General features: G+C 43.4%; 1 protein-coding gene across 1 annotated transcript; it reads left to right on the top strand.

The window, feature by feature from the left end:
- The first annotated feature begins 12,013 nt into the window (after positions 1-12,013).
- On the top strand, positions 12,014-21,282 carry LOC141146767 (procathepsin L-like). Its single transcript, XM_073633338.1, has 8 exons — positions 12,014-12,138; positions 14,507-14,639; positions 17,611-17,733; positions 18,466-18,615; positions 18,703-18,927; positions 19,899-20,064; positions 20,136-20,253; positions 21,024-21,282. The coding sequence occupies exons 2-8, from the start codon at positions 14,517-14,519 to the stop codon at positions 21,121-21,123; spliced, it is 1,005 nt and encodes a 334-aa protein (XP_073489439.1). The 5' UTR covers positions 12,014-12,138; positions 14,507-14,516; the 3' UTR covers positions 21,124-21,282.
- The last annotated feature ends 251 nt before the right edge of the window (positions 21,283-21,533 follow it).

The raw sequence follows: 21,533 nt of genomic DNA, 5'->3' as shown, positions 1-21,533 counted from the left end.
CGTTCTGTCTCTCTCAGGAGCAAAAAATTGGAGCCAAAAATTCGAACTGAAATCTGACCTGAAACGGTGAACAGGGACACACCGGACTCCTGTTGTGAGTCGCTCCACACTATATACAGGATTTTAGAGGGTTCTTTACTGTAAGAGCGGCAAGGATGTGGAATTCCCTTCCACAGGCGGTGGTCTCAGTGGGGAGCATTGATAGCTTCAAGAAACTATTAGATAAGCACCTGAATGACCACAACATACAGGGATATACAATGCAATACTGACACATAATCACATACATAGGTTGGAATCGCGGGTGCCCAGCAGACATCGTGGCCGCCGGGCACGTACATCAGCTTCGTCATCGCGACCCCCCCTAGTGCTCTTAAAGCGGCCAATGTACAGCTACAATGGCTCGCCCAGAGGAGCCAACCTGCCACAGTATAACTGCAGTGGCTGGTCCTCAAGTGGTTAAACTGGTGCACTTTAGCTTGTTCAATAAAGCTTTTTTTTAAATCAAATATTTTTTTATATACAAACATCATAAACGATAACAACATACAACCCAGCACGTATAGAGAGGGAATAATAAAAAAATAAAAACCAAAAAAAAACCCACCCCTGGCCCCCATGCCCCCCCCCCCCTCTCTCCCCATGGCTCCCACATCTATCTGGTCCCCGCTCATCATACATCCAGAATATCAAACCATCTTCTCCATATTTTTTCAAATTTCCCTAGACTGCCTCTATGTAACTAAAAAGGAATATTTTTCCTTAATTATGGTTTCCCTTACTTGCATTTTCCATTCTGCTACTGTAGGTGCACATGGTGACAACCATTTTTGTGCTATAAGCTTATAAGCCTGAAATAAACTTCTATTTATTGATACCATGTGTTCCCCTGGAGTTCTTAGTTTGTCCATGATACCCAGGAGACATCCCCCCGGTTCTATAGACATCTTAATCTCAAATACATTATTAATCATAGATACCACCCCGTACCAATAACGATGAAGTTTAGGGCATCTCCATATCATGTGTATTAGGTTGGCTGCCCCCCCTTACATTTAGGGCATTGGTCTGTATCCCCCTGTTTCCATTTAAATAATCTCTCAGGTGTATAATGTACCCTATGTAGGATGAATAGTTGTGTTAAATTTTGAGTTGGAGATAGAGAGGCCAGGGGTATTGCCGACAGTGCCAATGCCCACTGTTCATCAGAAATTGGCCCTATATCGCCAGCCCATGCTGATCCTGCAGGTATTTTCACAGCACCTTTAGTTTTCTCATATAATATATCATATAATTGTGATACCAAACCCTTTTTTCTTTCCATCTTATCGAGCAAGGCTATTACCACTGATTTATTAAACTTCAATTCATGTGATCGACCCTGTGCTTTTAATGCATGCCTAAGCTGTAAAAATTTAAAAAATCTTTGGTTTGGGATATTATATTAATTTCTTAATTCACTAAGCCCGGGTTCACACCTATGCGAATTAGAGGTGCGTTTCCGCACCTCTAATTCGCATAGCAGGAGAATGTAACTGGCTCCCTATGGAGCCGGTTCACATATCTCCGGGGCGGCTGCGGTGCGCACTGCACAAAAACGCTGTGCGTCTCTGGCTGCGTTTCAGGGCCGAATTCAGGCATAGAATCGGCCCTGATTCGTCCCTGAAACGGTGAACAGGGACGCACAGCGCTCCTGTGCGGTCCGCAGCGAATTATGGTGTGAACCCGGGCTAAAGGTTTTCATCTCATCTTCCTGAAATAACTGTATCATGTACCTTATGCCGCGTACACACGGTCGGACTTTTCAACCGGACTTTGTTGAAGGACGCTGACGGACCAAATCCGGCAGACAATCCGATCGTGTGTGGGCTTCCCCGGACTTTCAGCGGACTTTTCCAGTCGCAAATCTGATGGACTTTAGATTTGGATCATGCTTCAAATCTTTACGTCGTAACTCCGCCGGACCCAGAAATCCGCTTGTCTGTATGCTAGTCCGACGAAAAAAAAACCCATGCTAGGGCAGCTATTGGCTACTGGCTATCAACTTCCTCATTTTAGTCCGGTGTACGTCATCACGTACGAATCCGTCGGACTTTGGTATGATCGTGTGTAGGCAAGTCCGGTCGTTAGAAAGTCTGTTGAAAGTCTGCCAAAAATCCGTTGAAAGTCTGTCGGTCGGACTTTTGTAGCTGAAAAGTCCGACCGTGTGTATGTGGCATTAGTCCCTTCTGCCTCCAAATTTCAAACCCTTCCAGTTTCAACAGTTCCGTATAGCTGCTATTGTTCCATATTGGAGTATATGAGGTATATCCCTTTATTCCAGTAATTCTCCTCATTTCCTGCTATACCTTATCAAATAATAATCCCATTAAAAAAAAATCCTTTATCGGGATAATAAAGCTTTGACAATAAAACCTGGAAGCTGATTGGTTTCTCTGCACAGCTGCACCAGATTTTATCACTCTCCAGTTTTAGCAAAAAAAAAAAAAACCCCTTTCACACTGGGGCGGAGGCGTCGGTGGCGGTAAAACTCAGATATTGTTAGCGGCGCTTTACCGTTAGTATTTGGCCGCTAGTGGGGGCGGTTTTACCCCCGCTAGCGGCCGAGAAAGGGTTAAGCACCACCGCAAAGCGCCTCTGCAGAGGCGCTTTGTTGGCGGTATTGCTGCGGTGTCCCATTGATTTCAATGGGCAGGAGCGGTATACACTTCGCTCCTTCACTGCTCCGAAGATGCTGCTAGCAGGACTTTTTTTACCGTCCTGCCAGCGCACCGCTCCAATGTGAAAGCCCTCGGGGCTTTCACATTGGAGACAAAGCAACGGCACTTTCAGGTCCGTTTGCAGGTGCTATTTTTAGCGCAATAGCGCCTGCAAACCGCCCCAGTGTGAAAGGGGCCTTAGGGAGAGATTTACGAAATCTGGCACACAGAGAATCTGGTGCAGCTCTGCATAGTAACCAATAAGCTTCTGTCTTCAGTTTGCTTAAATAATCTTTGACAATAAATCCTGGAAGCCGATTGGTTACTATGCACATCTGCACCAGATTCTGTGTTCACCAGTAAATCTCCCCCTTAGTGCGTTTTAGATAAGAAAAAATGGTTTTATATTTAGTGTCAGAACAAGTGTTAGTGTCAATGTCAGGTAGGAGAAAAAAAAAGCGTACTATTGTTTCTTGGCCCTACTATGGGTACATAGAACAAACTATGTACACATAAGCAGCCTCAATTATCCTGAAAAAACAAGGTATAATCCACCCGGATAAACTAAGGCAGGAATATAGCTGTTGTGATTTTCTTTCCTGCAACCCTCCCACCGAGCTATTGTGTTCTCCCGGTGGGGGGAGGGGGAGCAGTGAGCTGTCCCTGCCAGGAGAACACAGTGATTATTGCTAGCCGCCATAGGCGCTGGCAATAATTGCATGTAAGAATCTCAAGTCGATCAATGGATTAACTTGGGTACAATCAGCCTGCTCATAGATGGTTCAAATCCGGTTCAGCAGGGACTGGCCAACATTCAAACCATCTATGGCTGTCTTCAGTAGTTGTGATGATATGTACATGACACATGCCAACGTTGCAGAACTGGGCTTGTGCGTTAAGGTTTGTTTTGACCTTGTTCCTGAAGGGGTTAGGAGCACTGACAGGTAAAGTGAATAACATTGAATATCTTGTTACACTGGCATCTGACAGTCAGTGGAATCTATTAGGCATTAAGTAAACATTTTGCTGTGAAGTTAATGTGTTGAAAGCAGAAAAAAATGGGCATCGCAGTTTGTTGTGTACCGCAGCTAGCCGCTGAAGTTTTCTGCTGCTGTCATGCACACCAGTGCTAGTTGGAAAAGAATGTAAAATCCGTGTTCAGTGTAAATAAGGAAAAATAGTAGCCACTCAGCAAACCGTGCAGTGACGGCTGGTGGTTTTTTGCTTGGGGGGGGGCAGCAACGAAGCCCCCCCCCTACCCCACCAGGGTTGCCACGTTTTCTTCAAGTCAAACTCGTACACTTTAGCGGTGCACAGCAATTTTTTTGTTTTGTTTTATAGTATAAACTTTACACATATTTTGCAATTAAATAACATTTCTAATCATATGAAATTAATCACAAGAGTCCCCCTTTACATCAGAGTCCACAGAGTTCCCCTTTTACATCTGAGCTCGCAGAGTTTCCTTACACTGTAAGGGGGGACTCTGCAGACTCTGATGTAAGGGAGAACTCTGGGGACTCTAACATAAGGGATGCTCTGGGAACCCTGATTTAAGGGGGACACTAAGAACTCTGATGTACGGAGAGGACTCTGATGTAAGGGGGAACACTGTGGCCTCTGGTGTAAAGGGGAACTCTAAAGTAAGTAGTGCTCTGAGAACCCTGATTTACCTTCATGTACTCACTCAGAGACAGGAGAGAGAAGAGGGGAGACTTCAGTCACAGACAGGGATGGATGGAGAGCTCATTCACCCATGGCAGTCAGCACCTCTCATCCAGATGTATCTGAGGCTACTGGACTAACAATTTCGCACTCCCACTTAACTTTTCTGAGGCACAGCGCCAGGGATTGGAGTGTGGGCAGACATAGAGGGGTAGGGGCGGGTGGAAGAGGTGCAGATCGAACTCTCTCTCCTCTCCCGTGTGTGTGTGTAAGAATTGTTAGTGCTGGCTTTGGGCAGTGTGAAAGAGTGTAATACACACTCTTGGCTTACACAATTGCCACCAGCAACCCTGCTGGGGAGCCAAAGTCTGGTCTGAAAAAATGTGTCCGGGTTTAAGGCGGTCTGAAGCCCAGACGCATGATTCCAAACCCGAACTGTCCGGGTGAATCCCGAACAGGTGGCAACCCTACCCCCCTCAGTAACTGAAACCAAATCAAACCCCCCCCGCTGTCTGCCGGTTGGTTCATTGGCACCTACCCCATCTAGCCATCTAGGCGGTGGGGATCGGGCATCCATGGAGCGGCAGCAGGAACCAGGCATCCAGACATCAGAGGGGACTGGGCGGCTCTTCTCCTCCTCGCTTACGCTGTGCGTCTCCTCCCCTCCTCCTAGGCGTTCAATAGGATCGCCTGTCCTTTCAGCCAAATCGGGTGACGGGTATCAGTCTCGCTTTCCCCATTGGAGGAGGATCAGTGTTGCAACAGCAAATATTCATTCGTTGTTGCAACACACCTGGGTGGGCTCCGGATGCATCCTCAGCGTCCTGAGCCCACCCTATTTTGAAGCCTATTAGAGCCTGTAAATAAGGTGCCCGGTAACCCGAATAGAGGGAGGCCGTGGTGGCCATGGATAGATTCATGCTATGCAATTCATGCTATTCATTCATGCTATGCTATGCATGAATCTATCTCTCTATGGAGCCGATTCACATATCTCCGCGGCGGCTCTGGTGTGAAGTACACAGGAGTCCTGTGCGTCTTTTGGTCCATTTCAGGTCCAAATTCAGCCTCAAAATTCAGACTGAAATCTGACCTGAAACAGTGAATGGAGACGCACCGGACTCCTGCTGTTAGCTTCTGAGTGTTCTAGTGTGAACCCAGCCTGAGAGCCCTTTCACACTTGGGCCGCCCGTGCGTTTGCGGTAAACCCCTGCTTTTCGGTTGCTAGCAGGGCGCTTTTAACCCCAAAAAAGGGGTTAAAAACTCCGGTGTTGTGGCGGTTCCAAAGCCCTTTTCAGGCACTTCGGAAGCTCTGCCCAGTCATTACAATGGGCAGGGGCATGCCTGAAAAGTGCCTCAGTGTGAAAGGGGTCTAAAGCAGAACAATTATGCAGCAAGTGAAGTCAAATCCTCCAATCTACAAACGCAAAGCTCTGGGTAAATGGATAATGAGGACAACCAGACAACTAGCCTTTTTTAGAAGGTGGTCAGCAGTTGCCAGCCAAAGCTTCTTTAACATTAACATTTGAATATCAATGTGACGCTTTTGTCCTGGTAATGTGGTTTTGAAATTTTTCATTAACACCCCCCAGTGGATTTCATATGCCATTGTTTGTATACAGCATTAAGCCAGCCATAGACGGATTGCTAATTTCAATCTATCTGTGGGAAGGCTGGTTGTACTGAAGTTCATCTATCGATCGACTTCAGTACAACCATGGTGTTTGTCTGTTTTTTTCCATGCGATTACTACCGCTGACTATAGCCAGCAGCAGTAATCATTGTATTTAAACAGCACAGGTAATCATATCAAAAAAACCAACAGGCTGGTTGGATCTATCAGCCCGGTTTCACACATGTGCGGTGCGAATTGAAGCTCAGGTTTCACTGGGGAGATAAAAATCTCCTGTTCAAAGGAATCACTGCGTTTTAGCTCAGGATCAGAGAGCAGGGAGGGGAGGGGGAGAGGGGGAGGTGTATTGAGGAGATGTAGAAAATCCATGTTCAGAACGCAATGCATCTGCAAAGCAGATGTGTTCCCATAGAAGATACTGGGCTTGTAATTCGCACTGCAATGCCCAGAAAACGCACATGTTTTTTGTGCAATGCGCAGTGCGAATGCATCGCACATATGTGAACCAGCCTCATTCAAATGAACCTAGTTTAAAATGTCCTGCGAATTGGATGCGTTGTAAGCCGCATCTAATTCGCATAGGTGTGAACCCGGCCTCAGTCAACTTTAGTACAACCAGCCTGTTTTTTTTTGTTTTGTTTTGTCCCCCCCCCCCCCCCCCAAGCCCCCCCCCCCCCCCCCCGGCAGGGAAACCTCCCATTGTAAATGTTAATGGGGAAATCATGCCATGCAGGACTCCTGCAAACTGTCAGTGTGAGCTGCCTGCCCCCAACCCCAACCGCCCCCCCCCCCCCCCCGTGCATCATATGGGCAGGCAGTTTTACATCAACAGGAAGAATCAATGACCTACAATAGCACCGTGGTAGTTTATTAAGAACTATCTGACTGGCGCAAAGGCTGTCGGTAGTTGTGGCCCATTCACGCACAGAACACTGAGTGAATGATGTGAAACCCCATTTTCTTCAGATTGTGGCAGCGAGCAGGGGGTGAAGGTCCTCCGCCCACTTCCAAAATGGGGGTTTAGGAGGGGTCCAGATGCAGTACATTTGTAACATGTTACATCCTGAATACGGGTGAAACATTGAACATGTTACAAAAGGTGAACTTATCCTTTAAAGCGGAACTTAACTCCTTATAGCAGCATTGTTTATTTTACCTCCCTCTTACAAAAAATTAGATTTTTTTTTTTTTTTTTTATAATTTGTACTTTTAGGTGTTCTTAGCCTAGGCCATGTGCTAAGTAATCTTTTCTATTAGAGTCCCCCAGATCAAACAAGCAATGTATATTGTATATTTGAGGGGGCGCACCCACATTTTATTTTGACCGAAGTTCAGCTTTAAATACAGATAAAAGTACAGCTGTCAGTGGCCAGGGGGAGGAGATGGGAGCTCAGCTGCTGACTTCTGATAAAAACATAAAATCTGCATATTGGTAACAGCACCGCTTAGTGTGCACATTTTAAGGAGAGGATACGTACATTCTGAACAGCTGATGAAGCAGAACGGGAAGTCAGTGCACTGGTTATGTGGTAATTGTCACACAGTATGCGTCATACTTATCAGATCTTTCTTTCGTCTTATGAACACTGCTGAAATGGCTGTCTGAGCCTACATGGAGCTTCTGTGCCAATATTTACATTTCGCAGTGTTTACATTGGACTGAGTACCCCCCATCCTCCTTGATCCCTGATAGCTAAAAGTAGCAATAACATACCTAAAAAATACTTACCTATCATTGGGATCATTTTCACACTTTTTACCTGAATCCAGACTAGGGTTGCCACCTCATCCCTTTAAAACCGAACACATTAATTACACAGGTTTTGTGGCTGATCAATGTGGTAATTAAACCCACTTGGTGCCTTATCTGCATTAGAATAGCCCCAGAACCTTTGTAATTTATATGTGTTCGGGTTTACAGGGATGAGGTGGCAACCCTAATCCAGACAGTCCATCTGTTATTAGGTAAACAAATTACAATCTCATTGTGCAATCTTTTGTAGATCCACCAATAATGAAAAACAAGGGTGTACCTGACTGGATTCTAACTACGTTGTTTAGGTAACTCCTGACTTTACATCATTTTGGTAAATCTAAGGCTGGGTTCACACCTTCGACAGATGCGGCTCGCAGCAGGGGTCCGGTGCGTCCCTGTTCTCTGTTTCAGGCACGAATCAGGGCCTAACCTGAATTCGGCCCTGAAACGGAGCCAAAGACGCACATCGTTCCTGTGCAAGCCGCTCCGCTATTTCACAGGGATTTCCGAACTACGGCCCTCCAGCTGTTGCGGAACTACACGTCCCATGAGGCGTTGTAAAACTCTGATATTCACAGACATGACTAGGCATGATGGGAATTGTAGTTCCTGAACATCTGGAGGACTGAAGATGTAACTTTCATTAGGGATCATAATCCCTGTTTTTTTACTCTTGTTTTTTTGTTGTAAATAAAAAAAATGAAATTTGAATAGTTGCGTCATCCCCGGGTACCAGTAAAGTGCTCTTCAATTTTTTTGATGTTGATAAATGTTTTATATTGGAGGTGGTATATATTTGCCAGCAATATTCTCAGAATTGTACTGTACACATTGAACGAAAATTAGACATTGGGAGTTATTTACTAAAGGCAAATCCACTTTGCACTACAAGTGACCTTGGAAGAGCAGTCGCTGTAGATCTGAGGGGGACATGCAAGGAAAATAAAAAACAGAATTTTAGCTTGCACATGATTGGATGCTAAAAATCAGCAGAGCTTCCCCTCATTTCAGATCTACCCCTCAGATCTACAGCGATTGCACTTCCAAGTGTACTTGCCTTCTCGTAAATAACCACCATTGTGTTAACTTACAATAAACATTTTCTAGCTTGCACCTTCGTATTTTTAGTTCAAAAAGTTGTAAACAGCTTTCAAAAACACTATACTAACCAACAGGTAATCAACTGATCGTTCCTCTCACGGAAATTTTGGTCCGATTTTCTTATCGTGTGTACTTCCCATTAGCAGAGTTCAATTTTCTAATCATTAGTGGTGTCAAATCGACTTTCGTTTTCTACCGCAGTGAGGAGAAAATTTGAAGAAGCCGTTTGAAACGTTTTTCTCAAACACATTTCTAACTTGTCACCAGGAACATTGTCTCCCTCTCTCTAAGGCTCCGTTCACATCTTGGCGTTCCGAATCGAGGGCGGAATCGCCGCGATTTTGCCCGTGACCCGAATTAGCGGAAAATCACGGGACGCCCGTGCGATCCCCGTCACTTCCAATGGCCCACGATCATGGCACGATTTTGCCGTGATTCATTGGTGACAATCGTGGTAAAATCATGCAAACACAATCACAGGATGCCTGTCACCCAAAAGAAGTTCTTGTATTCCGAATTGAGGGCGGAATCGCAGCGATTCCACCGGTGATTCAGAATGCCAAGATGTGAATGGAGCCTAAGGGTCGGTTCACACTAGGACGACTTGTCAGGCGACCTAGCCGCCTGACAAGTAGCGTCCCGTTCTGTACAATAGAACCGTTCTAATCGGAGCGATGCAAGTCGCTCCGACTTAGAAAAAGGTTCCTGTACTACTTTGGGGGGCGACTTGAGGAGACTTGCATAGACTTCTATATAGAAGTCGTTTTGCAAGTCGCCGCCCCTGTCGTGTCCAGGTCGCCTGAGGCAGTCGCGCTGCAAGTCGCGCTGCCTCAGTGTGAACCGGGGCTTAGGCTTCATGCACACAGGACGTTAAAAAAAAACATCAGTAGCGTTAGCTGTAGAAAGCTGTAGAATGAGTTTTTCAGCGTTTTTGCAGTAGCGTTTGCGTTTTTTAGCAAAACTATACTCCAAGTTAAGCTTATGGCTCAAAATACTCATAAACAGCCACGTTTTTCAGCTTTTATCAGAGTTAGAGCATTTTTGCAGCTTTTTTTGTTCCATAGAAATGCATGAAAACACTTGATTTTGAGTGACTTAGTGCATTTTGTTGCACTTTTTTTGCTCAACTGTAATAATTAAATAAAAATAAATAAATTACATAAATAAAAATCATTTTAACCACTTACCCACTGGGCATTAAACCCCCTTCCTAAATAGACCAATTTTCAGCTTTCGGTGCTCTCACACTTTAAATGACAATTACTCAGTCATGCAACACTGTACCCATATGAAATGTTTGTCCTTTTTTTTACACAAATAGAGCTTTCTTTTGGTGGTATTTATGCCCCGCTGGATTTTTTATTTTTTGCGTTATAAATCAAAAAAGACTGAAAATTCGGTATGAAAAAAAAAAAAATTCTTTGTTTCTGTTAAAATTTATTGCAGAGTATTGGCGAGTATTGGCACAGTATTGCAGAGTATTGGCAGAGTATTGCATAGTATGGCAGTACTAGCATATGGGCACTGAGCAGCACTGTGGGCTGGATCTGTAGTGCCCACAGCTCTGCAAACGATCTCTCCCTCGCTCCTCTCACACTGTACCGATCGGTCACTTGTTTACAAGTGATGCTTCGTCATTTGACGGAGCGATCACGTGGTAAACGGCCGCTAACAGCGGCCGTTTACCGCGTTCCGTGACGGATATTCCCGGGTACGCGCCCTTCTGTGAGGACGTCCATGGATACCCACCCAAAATAAGCCGACCGTGCTATAGCCGTCTTTCAGCTATGGCCCGCTTGGCATGTGGATAAATAATTAAAATAATACATAATTAAAAAATAAACAACAATTTAAACAAATAAGTACAATGACCCTAACCCCAACCCATAATATCAACCCCTAACCCAACTAAATATATAAATAATAAATAAAATAAATAAACTCCTTTAAAAAAATTGTATAAATAAATACTAAAAAAAAAAATGGATGAGAAGCTGAAAAAACATAGCAACAAATGATGAAACAGATGATGATATTTTTCTCTATTGGCTAATGAAAAACGCCAAAGCTCAAAAGCACATTTGTATAGTGTTTTTAAAATGCTCAAAAATGCCCATACAAATGCCTGAAAAAACACCCCCGTATATAAATACGACGCTCAGGTGTCAGTGCAGCCTAAAAGCTATGAAACTGTTCACAGCCGTGCGCTGCATTTTTACTAAGGAGTCCTGCTTGTTGCACCTTCAGTGTGTTAAGGGAAAACACGCCAAATAAGCATCTCCCATTATACACAAGGGTAACACACTGAAAACGCATCATGCGTTTTTATTAGCGTGTCCTTCGAGTCACATGTTCACTTTTTTTTTTCCCTGGTGACTGTTGGAGGAAATCACATGAAAAATGCAGTAATGGCCCATGCACATGATCAGAAAATCTCACGAAAAATACCACTTTTGAAGCGATCGTATGATAATCTGATCGTTAGCGTGCAGCTTTTGAGAGCTGATCACAACAATTTATACAAAATTTTCTGATGGGACAAGCAAAAATTTTTTTTCGTAAGATACCAGATTGTATGATTTTCATTTAGTACAGCTGTTGTTGGAAAATACAATACAAATACCTTACAACACATTACATCACTTCCACATTTTTATTCTATCGTATGAGAATTTTCATCACTTTAGTAAACGCTTCATTTTCGATATGAGATTAGCGTGCAAAAAAAACCCCCAAAAAAACAGATGATCATTTGTCCGATAATCTGATTGTGTGTGCCAGGCATAAGGGTTGTCTTAAAATTCAATGCAACACATTAAAATCACAATATGGGTTTTACTATGTACAGATGTGATTGGGCCCTAATAGTTTGATAAACAGCAATTTAAAATGAACTTTTCATTAAAACTAAGAAAAAAAAACAACTTAGACTTCTATTGACCAATGTATTGACCAATGTCACCTCCCTGCTTTTCACACTGCTTTGTCCATACTTCTTCCCCAACACCCCCCAGCAACAGGACACCATGTGACCTTTTACCTATTATTACTACATCACCACACCCTGAAGCGCCGCCCACTCCGCTCCTAAACGCAACAAAGAGTCACGAGCTAGGCAGTCACGTGAGCTCCCCCGCCCACCCCAGGGTAAAACCCGCCCCGTTCCCAGGGAGCGGCCAATGGAAGAGCGTCTACGTTTTAGGAGGCAGGGCCACCAGTTCCCTTTAAAAACGCGCCGGCGCTTGATAATGCCTGCAGTTTCCAGCTGGTGATCGTATTGTGAGGTATGTAGAAACAATGGCGGAGAAGGTGGGCGTATGGAATGTGCTTTGTTTATTGTTAGTGGGCCATGGAGGCCTCTCTAATGATATGAGGGAGTGAGGACGGCTTCTTGGTAATCCAGGCACTTCTATGTAGTGGGGGAATGGCCATAGCCGTTCAGGCTTTACTCTAACGCTGGAGTACATGGCGTCCAATCAGCTTCTAGCTTCAGGGTGGTTTTAGTTGAGCTTTATAAACAAAGCTGATTGGTTACTTTGCACAGCGGCTCCAGTTTTAGTCTATTCAGCTGTAAGAACTCAATTGTGTGGGGTGTTTAAAGCTTGTTTATAGTAGAATGCAGCTGGGCTGACCAGACCTTCACACACAAGGTGTATGTATCCCCATACAGGAATGTATGACCCTTCCCTGAGGATTGGATGTATGTAAATCCTTATTCCTGCTGGTTAAACCCCAACACTAGAAATTCCTACAAAAGAACTGATTTAGACCCTCCCCTGAGTTTCCACATAGAGGTCCTAGCTAAGATTTCATCTTTAGTCTTAATGTAGATGAGACGCCGGTGCAAACTCTGCTGAACACATGTTTTTAAAAGCTGAAACCAGTGTTTAGAAATGCCTGTTTTGCTATGTTTTACCATGTTTGTGTCTAGAAGCACCCCTTATCTTGGGGCCACTTGAAGCTAGGAATGCCACATTTGGCGTGCAAACAAAGTGTAGCTAGCACTACAACATATCCAAATTTGGGATTCCTAGCACCAAGTGGCCTTGAGATATGGGGCCCCAAAGTTAGGTTGGAAAATATCATTCTCTGCTGCAGTTTACCATCATATTTCTGTTTTCTCGTGCAAAAAATAGGGTTCCTTTTTAACACTTATAAACGCGGTACCGGTGTTTGACGTCAAATGTGGAAAACGCTTGCGTCTGAACCCGTTTTTTTGCTTCTGGAAAAACGAGGTTAAACACAACTGCCTAAATGGCAAAAAATGAGACTGTACATGGACACATAGGATAACATTGAGTTCAGGGGCAGTTGAGAAAAGTGTCCAACTGCCTCTGAACGCGTGTTTAACAGTCTCGTGTGCATGAGGCTTTAGTCCTGTTTTGGTGACTATTTAAACGTTTGCTTTGTTGTGGTCACATGTGATGACTGTTTGTAATGTGATAGCCGGGAGGGGCTTAAAGTGGAGCAAAACTCCCCCCACCAGCACCATCCTATTCATCTAGTGCTCGGGGGGGTGTGTGTCAGCCATCTTGATGGGCTGGGATGACTCCATTCCTCATGTACACAATTCATTCTGGTAATGAGGTGTGCAGAGTAGTAATACATCCAGATCTGTAATTGGGGCTCATTCACACAAATCTTGTTTATATGCATTCAACAGTTTTGTTTGTATCTAAATGCAGCACTATAGTCATTGGGGAGCCTACACTTAGTAAGCACTTCCATATGTAGACACAGCTATGTATGTTTGAAGTAGAACACTGCTGCAGACTTCTTGCAAGTACTTCAGGGCCATTTCCTCAGCAGGACCTTGCTTGTATGCATCTAAACTTTTTTTTTTTTTTTTTTTTTTGAGGGGCCCCCCCCATTCAAGATTTTGACCAGGCTGGAAAGCTGCTTTTACCATAGAAAATACATTGCCAGTAGTGCTGAATTGTGTGGGGAAAGTCCAACAGGGTGGACCCACTTCTGTAAACCTCCTGCCTATACATGGATGAATTGAGAATTCTAATCCATCTACAGCTGGCTACTGAAGGTTTTACACTGGAGATTGAATTGCCTCTTATTTATTGGGTGGGCAGGTTGTGTGTTGACCCAGCTGCTGGGTTTTCCATTCTTTGGAGGTGGGGGCGTGTATTCCTGCTGGTGCCCCATAAACCAATTAAACCCAAGTTTTCTCAGAATTAATATTGTAAAATAAATAGATAAATAAAAGGTATAAGGCAAGCCCTACACTGACTCTTTCCTGCAACCATGAATCCCCCATCAACACAGTGCTAATAAGGGGGGGGGGGGGGGGGGGGAAATCATCATTTGTCTTCTCCTGACAAGTGGGTGGGAGTAGATGGTGACTATCGCTAGCAGCCATTAGTGATAATTGCAAGAATCTGGCAGGCTGGTTGTAGCAAAGTTGATCGCTCAACTGGGTACATTCAGCCTGCTCATTACAGTTTGAACTGTGATCGGCCTAAACTTTGCGTAACTTGGCGCTTGGGTGTTTTGTGCCTCTGAGCAAGTAGTAAACTCACTTTTACTCATTCTTTGATCTTCTACACAAGCACCAATTCCCCTCTTTACTAGTCAGAACTATTGACTTTGTGTTTGTAATCTCTATTACCTGTGCCTAATAGTTGTATTTTGTATCTGCAGGTTAGAAATCATGATGTTACTTGTAGTTGCTTCCCTATGCTTGGCATCGGTATTTGCTCTTCCTGTTCACGATCCAGCTTTGGATGAAACATGGAACTTGTTTACTTCGCTCTTTAATAAAAAATATCAAAAGGTAAGTTTAATAAATGTACTTCTCTTGTAATCAACTGCTACCTTCTATAGACTTGCTTTAGATTACTACCATTATAAACTATTTCTGTAAGATGCCCTAACACCTGGACTGGAATCTGCTAGAAGGGAAGTTTTTTTTTTTTTTTTTTTTTTGTTGAGCTTAACCACTTGCCGACTGGGCCATAGCCAAAAGATGGCTGCAGCGCGGTCGGCTAGTTCTGGGTGGATGTCCGTGGGACGTCCTCCCAGAATACTGCTCTCAAGCGCCCCCTGGGGCGCGCACCCGATAACTTCCATGAACTCCTCTGGACCCGGCGGATCACGGTAAACGGCCGCTGATCGTGGCCGTTTACCATGTGATCACTCCGTCAAATGACGGAGCGATCACATGTCAACAGACCAGCGTCATGTCATGACGCCGTTTCCTCCCTCCCCTCTGTACTGATCGGTACAGTGAGAGGGGGAGGGATCGGATGGCAGCACCACTGTGGGCTGCATGTGTAGTGCCCACAGCGGTGCTCAGTGACAATTAGTCACATCCATCCATCCATGCTCCGCCATCCCTGCAATGCTCTGCATTATACCCAGCACTACTCCGCAATACTCTTCAATTTTTAACCAGTTCCTGCCCAGTCATATGACGTCCTTGATTTGAACGGGGATATCTGAATGATGCCTGCAGCTACAGGCATCATTCAGATATCAGCTTTTTCAGCCGGCGATTTCCTACACCATAAGAATGATCATAGCGGCTGTTCCACTGCTTGATCGTTCTTATGGGAGGCGAGAGGGGATGCCCCCCTTCCTGCCACCCTCCGGTGCTTCTACCAACTCACCGCTACGATCGAAGCCAAGATTTAATTTTATTTCAGGCTTCCCAGCCTAGAGGTGAGATGTGGGGTCTTATTGACCCCATATCTCACTGTAAAGAGGACCTGTCATGCCATATTCCTATTACAAGGATGTTTACATTCCTTGTAATAGAAATAAAAGTGATCAAAAATTTTTTTGGGGGGGAAGTGTCAAACTAAAATAAAGTAAAATAAACAATAAAAAAAAAAAATTTTTTAAAGCTCTCGTGTCCTCGCATGCAGAAGCGAACACATACGCAAGTCCCGCCCACATATGAAAACGGTGTTCAAACCACACATGTGAGCTATCACTGCGAACGTTGGAGCGAGAGCAATAATTTTGGCCCTAGACCTCCTCTGTAACTCAAAACATGTAACCAGTAAAAAATTTTAAAGCGTCACCTATGGAGATTTTTAAGTAGCGACATTTGGCACCATTCCACGAGAGTATGCAATTTTGAAGGGTGACATGTTAGGTATCTATTTACTCGGCGTAACTTCATCTTTCACATTATGCAAAAACATTGGGCCAACTTTACTGTTTTTGTTTTTTTTTCCCAAAAAAAGCGTTCGAAAAATTGCTGCGCAAATACCGTGCGAGATAAAAAGTTGCAACAACCGCCATTGTATTCTCTAGGGTCTTTGCTAAAAAAATATATATAATGTTTTGGGGGTTCTATGTATTTTTCTAGCAAATTATTATTTTTACATGTAGGAGAGAAATATAAGAATTGGCCTGGGTGCTCCAGAACACCTGGAGGTGCTCCGTGCATGTTGGGCCTCTGTATGTGGCCACGCTGTGTAAGTCTCACACGTGGTATCACCATACTTGGGAGTAATAGCAGAATGTGTTTTGGGGTGTAATTTGTTGTATGCATATGCTGTGTGTGAGAAATAACCTTCTAATATGACAATTTTGTGAAAAAAAGTCTTGATTTTGCAAAGAATTGTGGGAAAAGATGACAATTTCAAAAAAACTCACCATGCATCTTTCTAAATAACTTGGAATGTCTTCTTTCCAAATAGGGGTCATTTGGGAGGTATTTGTACTTTTCTGGCATGTTAGGGTCTCAAGAAATTAGATAGGCCGTCAGTACTTCAGTTGTGATCAATTTTCAGATATTGGCACCATAGCATTTGGACTCTCTAACATTCGCAAAGACCAAATATACACCAAGTTGTACTTATTTTTACCAAAGATATGTAGCAGTATAAATTTTGGCCAAAATTTACGAAGAAAAATTACTAATTTGCTAAATTTTATAACACACAAAGAAAAATTCTTTTTTTTTTATAGCATAAAAAAACCCAACGGTGATTAAATACCACCAAAAGAAAGCTCTATTTGTGTGGGGGGGAAAAAGGACAAATTTCATATGGGTACAGTATTGTATGACTGAGTAATTGTCATTCAAAGTGTGAGCACCGAAAGCTGAAAATTGGTCTGGTTAGGAAGGGGGTTTAAGTGACCAGTGGTTAAAATTGGGGGCGACTTACTGAAACTGGTGCTGCTAAGCATAGTAACAATCGGTAACCCAATACTTGAGTCTCAGCTGGCTGAGACAGTGCTGCTGTCAGTGAGCCAATGTCTAAATGGACAGAGCACAGGCTCAGGAGTGAGCCTGCTCATGTGCTCTTGAGTTTCTTAAGTAACATGTTCTACTTGCCTACTCTGTGCAGTGATTTTTGCACAGAACAGCCCAGATCCTCTTGGGTCCCTTGCTGGAGCTCTGCCCCATAACAAGAAGCTTGCTATGAGGACACAAGCAGGCTTGCTCATGAGCCATTGCTCTATCTATTCAGACATGGAGGCTCTGCCCCATCCCTTATTGGCTCACTGACTTTGACATCAGTGCTGTCTCAGCCAATGAGGGAGCATCCCCCAGACAGCTAAGGCTCTTGTGTCTCTTGCTGGAGGAAGATTGGGCTCAGGTAAGTATTGGGGAGGGGTAGTGTGTATGCTGCGCACAAGTTTTATCTTGCTGCATGAAGGTAAAAAGCCTGCCATTAGAACCACTTTAACATCAGTGTTGGGTTCTGGAGTTAACACCAGGTAGGTCCATATATAGTAAAAGCTTGGTTGAATCTATAAAAATGGCTAAACCTATTTTTCCTCTCTAGGATGATGGTACATGGAGAAGGTTGGTGTTTGAGGATAATTTCAGGAAAATCATGAAGCACAATATGGAAGCTGCTGCAGGAAAACACACTTACACCCTTGGCATGAACCATTTTGGGGACATGGTAAGTGTACATGAAACCTTTGAGCAACAATGGATTTATACTGTAAGAGTAGCTGGTGTATCAAAGTTTTCATTTAAAATGCAAGCACAGTTCTTTATTGCAGAAAAGACATGCTATATATCCAAGAAAATGATCTTGCTTGCCTGTTCAGTCTAGCATAGCTGTGCATGTACAGCTTTATTCTTGGTCATTTGATTCTGTGCATTTGCACGCTGTTCCCGGCACACCATTTCGTAAATATGTGCGTTGCCCCTCTGATGGTGCACGGCTTTTGTAAATCAACCCCATAGTGTTAAAGGCCTAGTCTCTTACAAAGATCCAGTAAGTCAAACAGTTATAAAACTGCAGGGAGCATATAGTGGTTTATAGGCATTCATGTGGCACCAGCAATTATCTAACATCAGTATATGCAAAATCAACTAGCATCTACGGATGGTCCTTTTAATGATGGTGGTGCGCAGTGGTTTTTATACTGTGAATGTCCATTGTGGAGGTAGATGTTATACATGGTTTTCCACTGGGGTATCTGCTTATCACAGATGCATATTTAGTAAAGTGTTCCAGAACAATCACTATTGACAGCATGTAATGGCAGTCTCTGCATATAGTGTGGTTCCTACAGAGTCTTTTAACATCTTCACTGTTTTGTAGTTAGAAACATGGCTTCCTTAGTACTGTAGAATTGAGTTTTTTTTTTATAGAAATAATTCACACACCCCATTTTGGTTCTAGACTACAGAAGAATTTAAACAGCTAATGAATGGATACAAATTTAACCAGAACATGACACGAGGAGCAACATTCCTGCCACCAAATAACTTTGAGGCTCCAAAACAAGTTGACTGGCGTGAAAAAGGCTATGTAACTCCAGTAAAATATCAGGTATAAACTACATTTCTGCTTTTTTTGCAGAAATTGAAATAAAATGCCTAGTAACTGCATTACAAATTGCATATCCTTTCTTTTCAGGGGAATTGTGGCTCTTGCTGGGCCTTTAGTGCGACGGGTGCTTTGGAAGGTCAACATTTCAGGAAGACTGGGAAGCTTGTGTCCCTGAGTGAGCAAAATCTTGTCGACTGTTCTACAGCAGAAGGCAATCATGGCTGCGGTGGAGGATTGATGGAACTTGCTTATCAATACGTTCTTGACAACGATGGCATAGATTCTGAGGAGTCGTATCCATATATTGCTAAAGTAAGGGACTTTTCTTTGATATCGGGAGTACATTCACTTTTTGGATTTACTGAAAGGAAGACTAATTAGGTGATCTACCTTGAGATCAGAGGGGGCAGTCCACTCAAATTCTTACTGGTAGTGTTTTGGCTTTTATTACAGGACTTTAATGTTTACCTTGCAAATTTGAGACTGGCATTGTAATCTGAGACATCTCACTATAGGTCTTGCTCTGTAGCTCAGGTACTTGACAGTTAATCTTTCCTGGGAATTCAGAATATTTCCAAAATGGAAACTTTAGCAGGACGGACCGCTAACTTAAAACATGCCTGCCTTGTGACTAAGACCCCTTTCACATTGAGGTGGTTTTCAGACTCTTCAGTGCTAGAAACGGTCTCAGAAAACCCCTCCCATTATTGCAGTGTCTTTTCACACTGGGGCAGTGTGATTTGTGGGATGTTACAAAAGTCCTGCAGCATCTTCAGGGCAGGTTGGGAGCACTGCAAATAGAGGTCCCAAAACACCTTGCCCATTGCAATGAATGGGCAGCGCTTCCTAAGTGCTGCAAAACAGAACTTTTTTTACTTTAAGGTTAAAAACCGCCCCGCTAGCAGCCGAAGAGCTGCAAAAACAAGCAGCACTAACTGCACAGGTGCTCCGTGTGAAAGGGGTCTTAAGGGTAAGGTTTATGGCCGTCTTGATCTGATGGCCTTAATTTTCTGCCTAGGGTCAGTAACAAATTATGGGGATGTGTTGGCTTCCCCTATTAACTTTTAATGTATGCAGTCTTGATGTTGGGCTACATAATCTTCATGGCTTGTTTTATAATGGGGTGGGCAACTATGTAATCTCTCACAACACTACCTGACTACAGTTGCTCCTACAGTGCTGCTGTCTGACAGATCTCTAAAGATGGATAACTTCCTGTTGCATTTTTAATGTAGCCTGAAGTCATAAGACATTGGGATACATAATCTTCTTTGTTTTTATAGGATCAAGACTGCAAATATGATCCAGCCAACAAGGCTGCCACTGACACAGGCTTTATGAAAATTGCCTCTGGGGATGAGAAGGCTCTAAAGAAAGCTGTGGCATCAGTTGGTCCAATCTCTGTAGGTATTGATGCCAGGCATCACTCATTCCAGTTCTATAAAGAAGGTATGTATTGCTCTACTAAACCTGACTAACTTTTTATGGCTTCTTATGTACTAATGTAAAACTACTTACAGGTATTTACTATGAACCTAAATGCAGCAGTGAAGATCTAGACCATGGTGTTCTGGTTGTTGGCTATGGATTTGAAGGAGAGGATGTAGATGGAAAGAAATACTGGATTGTTAAAAACAGGTATGTTTTCAAAACTAACACTGTAAAATGCAGTTTGGGGAAATGAGGGCTCACAGCTTTTTGCTGAAACCTTCCTAAATGGCTCCTTGGGCAAAAGCTGGCACTGGAAACTGTCTCTCCTGATGGATTATTTTCAAAGGCAAGGTTAGAACTGCTAACTTCAGACCCATGGTATATTGACTCACAGCTGCTGAGAGAATTTTGGCAAGGACTCACCTGGGCAATACAAGTAGCCTGATGGAACGACTGCATACAACTTTCTAACAAACTATAATGCAGCTTAACAGTCCTTGGGTGGCTGCATTTGCTTTCTGACCACTTTTGGCAAGTACAGAAAATGGCTGGATACCAGTGTTATGGTGTCATTGGTACTCCTATTAAGCTTTTATAGTTTAACACCTGGGGGGGGGGGGGTGTTGTAATTCCATTAGCGCCTGTGCAAATGGAGTTCAGGCAAACGCGTGTTCAGTGTTTTTAATGGCTCCTTGCACTGGAGGAATAAATGTGGTGGTCAGGTTTACCAGGTGACAATATGGAGGGGCTAAAACCTAATGCAGGCACCTCATCCAAGGACTGAAATGGCATATGTCTTTGTTTAAAATGCACTGCTTAATGGTCTTCTAGATGACTTTTATATGGCTTCAGTAATTGTTGCTAATCTGGAACCATCGTATACTAAACTCCAGATTTAACTGGTATGCTTGCCGGTGGCTTCAAGCCTGCAGTTAAGATGCAATTCTCATTTTGCAATACAATTTTTGTCTTTTTAGCTGGGATGTGTCGTGGGGAAACAAAGGATACATCTACATTGCAAGAGACAAGGACAATCATTGTGGAATTGCTACCCATGCCAACTATCCATTAGTTTAACTTTATGGGAGCCAATAAAGATGTTGCTTTAAAACTAAATTCTACAAAATCAGGACTACTCTGGGTGACCTCACATCTAAGCTGAACTGTTTAATTTTGCTGTTTTAATGTCTGTTTTTTTAAATCTCATGGTTTAAAATAAAAACCTGTTTTACTCAATATTGTCAGTTGTGTGGCTTGATGGGCTGTGTAATAGACACCTCAATATGCTGCTAATGTAGGTTGCCTAGATAGGACTTTGACTACAGTACCTAAGGTGTGTGTTTCCTCCCTTGCCTTGGATCAGTGACCCAAAAGGTAAACTTGGCCTTTAGGAAATATGAGCTGTTTTGGTGGTTTAAAGCTTGAAAAACATTGTGGCAGTAATGATTAGATTCAGCAGTGCCCATACAGAGCAGCCACTCTTGTTA

This window comes from Aquarana catesbeiana, linkage group LG01 (assembly GCF_042186555.1).
Source record: "Aquarana catesbeiana isolate 2022-GZ linkage group LG01, ASM4218655v1, whole genome shotgun sequence".
Taxonomy (NCBI): Eukaryota; Metazoa; Chordata; class Amphibia; order Anura; family Ranidae; genus Aquarana; species Aquarana catesbeiana.
Note: the sequence above shows the minus strand (reverse complement) of the source record. Positions and strands in the feature narration are given on the sequence as shown.

What these genes read in the sequence shown, in the direction of transcription:
- LOC141146767 (XM_073633338.1), top strand. Translation starts at nt 14,517, where the DNA reads ATGATGTTACTTGTAGTTGCTTCCCTATGCTTGGCATCGGTATTTGCT. An exon ending in TTAATAAAAAATATCAAAAG is followed by an intron (nt 14,640 to 17,610) that starts GTAAGTTTAATA and finishes TTTCCTCTCTAG; the next exon opens with GATGATGGTACATGGAGAAG. An exon ending in TGAACCATTTTGGGGACATG is followed by an intron (nt 17,734 to 18,465) that starts GTAAGTGTACAT and finishes TTTTGGTTCTAG; the next exon opens with ACTACAGAAGAATTTAAACA.